General features: G+C 41.9%; 1 protein-coding gene across 1 annotated transcript; it reads left to right on the top strand.

Annotated features, from left to right (window-relative positions):
* Nucleotides 1-1,924: 1,924 nt before the first annotated feature.
* LRRTM4 (leucine rich repeat transmembrane neuronal 4) lies at nt 1,925-3,477 on the top strand (the record flags this gene model as incomplete). The annotated part of the gene is made up of 1 exon (XM_009706983.1): nt 1,925-3,477. A coding segment is annotated over one exon (1,553 nt), but the record flags the coding sequence as incomplete, so codon positions are not given.
* Nucleotides 3,478-3,760: the final 283 nt, after the last annotated feature.

Genomic DNA, 3,760 nt, shown 5'->3' with positions numbered 1-3,760 from the left:
ACCCCCCCCCGCACATACACACCTTTCCTCCTGCAGTGGTTTTATATGTAATTAATCTGTAAATGCATGCACCGAGTTAAGGACTGTGGAGAGTACGTTCGCTGTCTGTACAGCCCACCCACACACCTGCACATGTATCGATAAGTACATGTATGCATGAGGCACGCTCACACAAAATTTCTTCTGGGTTTATATTCATATTCGATGAGCCTGTAGTGGTATTATTCAGGCTGTCAGAAAGGACTGTTAACACTTTGCAGTATGTGGGAAGCAAAGGGGAGGGGGTGATTTTCTTGTATAGGTGGTTTTGAAAAGGCTTGTTTGGTCTTTGAAAAGATAGCCCTAATGTTGCTGCTAGATTTCCAGCAGTCATTTACCAGTCTTATTTTTTCAAGTGTGACAGGTTTATTTCCCTCCTTCCTTCCCCTCAGCCCCCAAGTCTGTAACAGCCAGAACATATTTTAGCTGGCTGCTGCTGGCACATAGGCAATAGCAAAAGATGAGGATTTAAATAAAAAAACCCTAAGCATTAAAGTGAAAGGCAGAGACACATAGTCAGGAGCATTTTAGATTAGGAATTATTTTGCAGATTGCCCCTTGGTTTTAAATTGGATTAAATAGCTGCAGCACAGGGTTAGTTTTCTGTGTGTGTGACAAATAATAAAGTAATTACTTATCGAGGAGATACTGGCCCTTAAAATACTTCCTGTTGGAAGAATGCATTGTAATTCTTAGCAAGATTGCAACTCTGGACAGAGGCACCAGTCCTGAAATTATTACAGGCTAAGGGAAGTGTGCGTATGAATGTTGGGTTTTCTGACAGCCCTTCCGCCCCCTTTCATAATTATTCAAAGAATGTGGAAAATGTGCCTGTCCTCACGTAACAGCATTGCTACTATATGATAAAGCTGACATCTCAAATGCAAAATCCTTAAAATCAGTAGAGCTGTGGAAGAGAGGGGAGTTGAAATAGAAATATACCCCTTTAAACTTTCTGTGTTTCGCTGCTCCTAAGGCAGTGTTTTATATGTAAGTATTTGTGTGTAAATTTTCATAGAGTATATAATGTATATACAAAATAATAAATGCTTAGGTATTCACAGCTACATGTAGATAACTTTAAATGAATATGTGTTAAGACTATGATTCATTTGAAGGAAATCTGTCTCCTCCCATTATCTTGGTATTGGGGTCCCATACTAGCGTTATGTGGTATACTTCTCTATATGGTTGAACTTTGTTTCGGTGCATCTATTTATGTATTTTAGGTACACAAAAATAATGAGAAAAATCTACTTAAACCTACTCATAAAAACAAATCACTCGGTGCAAAAAGTAAAGCCTTTACCTGATGTCTACTTTTACAACAAATATACATTTCAAAGATGGATCAAACTTTATGACAAGTAGATTTCTCACTTTTTGCAGTAATTGTTGGAGGAATTGGACTTGCAATTGCTTTTATTAAGGAACACGTTTAGCAGCACGTAAATACCAGAAGCTTTGGCTAATTTCCTTTCCAGCACTGTGGAGCATTCAGCACAGTGACTTGACAAATATGTTTATTGTTAAAACCTCAGCATCTAGCGATAAGGATATACCGGCTACATTGAGAGATGATGTACAGGAGAAAAGCGAATAGAGAACAGGCTCTTGGTCCTTCTAAAGGCTCATAAATCACACAAAAGTAATAGAATAACAAGAGCAGTACTGGTGATGGTGCGGGTAGGAGGGATGGCAAGCCAGAAACTCAAAGGGCAGGAATTTACACAACAAAAGGTGCAAGACAGGAGGCAAACAGGTCGTCTTCAAAATCCACTGCTTCACTAACGCTTCATTAGAAACCCCATTGACGTTAGTAATCTGTTGGTGATTTATTTTAATAGCTTTACAATGCACATTTGTTTTCTTTTTAATATTGTAGGTTTCCATTTAATTAAGCAGCTGAGAGGCATGAGTGTGGTGTTAGTGCTACTTCCTATGGTGCTGTTTGTTATGCTTGCGGGGGCTCAGCGAGCTTGCCCCAAGAACTGCAGATGCGATGGCAAGATTGTGTACTGTGAATCTCATGCGTTCAGAGACATCCCTCAGAATATTTCTGGAGGGTCTCAAGGCTTATCGTTACGGTACAACAGCATTCAGAAGCTTAAATCAAATCAGTTTGCAGGCCTGAATCAGCTCATATGGCTTTATCTTGACCATAATTACATCAGCTCCGTGGATGAGGATGCATTTCAGGGGATCCGCAGGCTGAAGGAATTAATTCTAAGCTCCAACAAAATTACCCATCTGCACAACAAAACATTTCACCCAGTCCCCAACCTCCGCAATCTGGACCTCTCTTACAACAAGTTGCAGGTGTTGCAGTCTGAGCAGTTCAAGGGCCTTCGTAAACTCTTGATCTTGCATTTGCGGTCTAACTCGCTGAAAACCGTGCCGATTCGAGTGTTCCAAGACTGCCGAAACCTTGACTTTCTGGATTTGGGCTACAACCGCCTGCGGAGCTTATCCCGTAATGCTTTCGCTGGCCTTTTGAAGTTGACAGAGCTCCACTTGGAGCACAACCAGTTTTCTAAGATCAATTTTGCCCACTTTCCACGCCTCTTCAACCTTCGCTCGATTTATTTGCAGTGGAATAGGATCCGGTCTATTAGCCAAGGGTTAACGTGGACTTGGAGTTCCTTGCACAACTTGGATTTATCAGGAAATGACATTACAGGGATAGAGCCTGGGACCTTCCAGTGCCTCCCCAACCTGCAAAAGCTGAACCTGGATTCCAACAAACTCACCAACATCTCTCAGGAGACCATCAATACATGGATCTCGCTCATCTCCATCACTCTGTCTGGAAATATGTGGGAATGTACGCGGAGCATTTGCCCTCTGTTTACTTGGCTTAAGAATTTCAAGGGAAATAAAGAAAGCACTATGATATGTGCAGGCCCTAAACATATCCAGGGTGAAAAAGTGAGCGATGCTGTGGAAACATATAATATCTGTGCTGAAATCCAGGTGGTGGTTACTGAAAGATCATACCAGGCACCCAAAACTCCCCAGAGACCTATCTTCATTCCCAAACCTACCATTTCCAAACTTGAAAGCAATCAGCCAACATCGGTTATGCCAAGCCCTTCTGCAGACATCCCAACACCTGGAGTGGAACCAGAGTATGAGCACGTTTCCTTTCACAAAATAATTGCGGGGAGCGTGGCCCTCTTTCTTTCTGTGGCCATGATTTTGTTGGTTATCTACGTGTCGTGGAAGCGCTATCCAGCCAGCATGAAACAGCTCCAGCAGCATACTCTCATGAAGAGGCGCAGGAAAAAGGCCCGAGAGTCTGAAAGGCAAATGAACTCCCCTTTACAGGAGTATTACGTGGACTACAAGCCAACAAACTCTGAGACCATGGATGTATCGGTTAATGGATCTGGGCCCTGCACGTATACCATCTCTGGCTCCAGGGAATGTGAGGTATGAACCATGATCCTCCTAAAACCATTTCAGCTGCTGGGAAGGAGAGGTAAATGTTTGAAGCTCTTGAGGTGTCTCTAAACACTAGAAAGATTAATGAGATTTTTTTGCTTTTGGGTTTGCTCGGTATGAAAGGTTATCTCATTAAATAACAACAGTCAGGGAAGCGATGGTGATTATTTTGGATAATTCAGACTTCAAAACAAAACAGGTTAAGTTGAAGTAAATAACTATGGTAAAGGCATCTGGAGTGTTATTCTTCTCCTATTTGCACCCGTTTTATTAGCTG

The sequence above is a fragment of the Cariama cristata genome, unplaced genomic scaffold (assembly GCF_000690535.1).
Source record: "Cariama cristata isolate BGI_N322 unplaced genomic scaffold, ASM69053v1 scaffold6399, whole genome shotgun sequence".
Classification (NCBI taxonomy): Eukaryota; Metazoa; Chordata; class Aves; order Cariamiformes; family Cariamidae; genus Cariama; species Cariama cristata.
The sequence above is the reverse complement of the archived record's forward strand: the minus strand, read 5'-3'. Positions and strand labels throughout refer to the sequence as shown.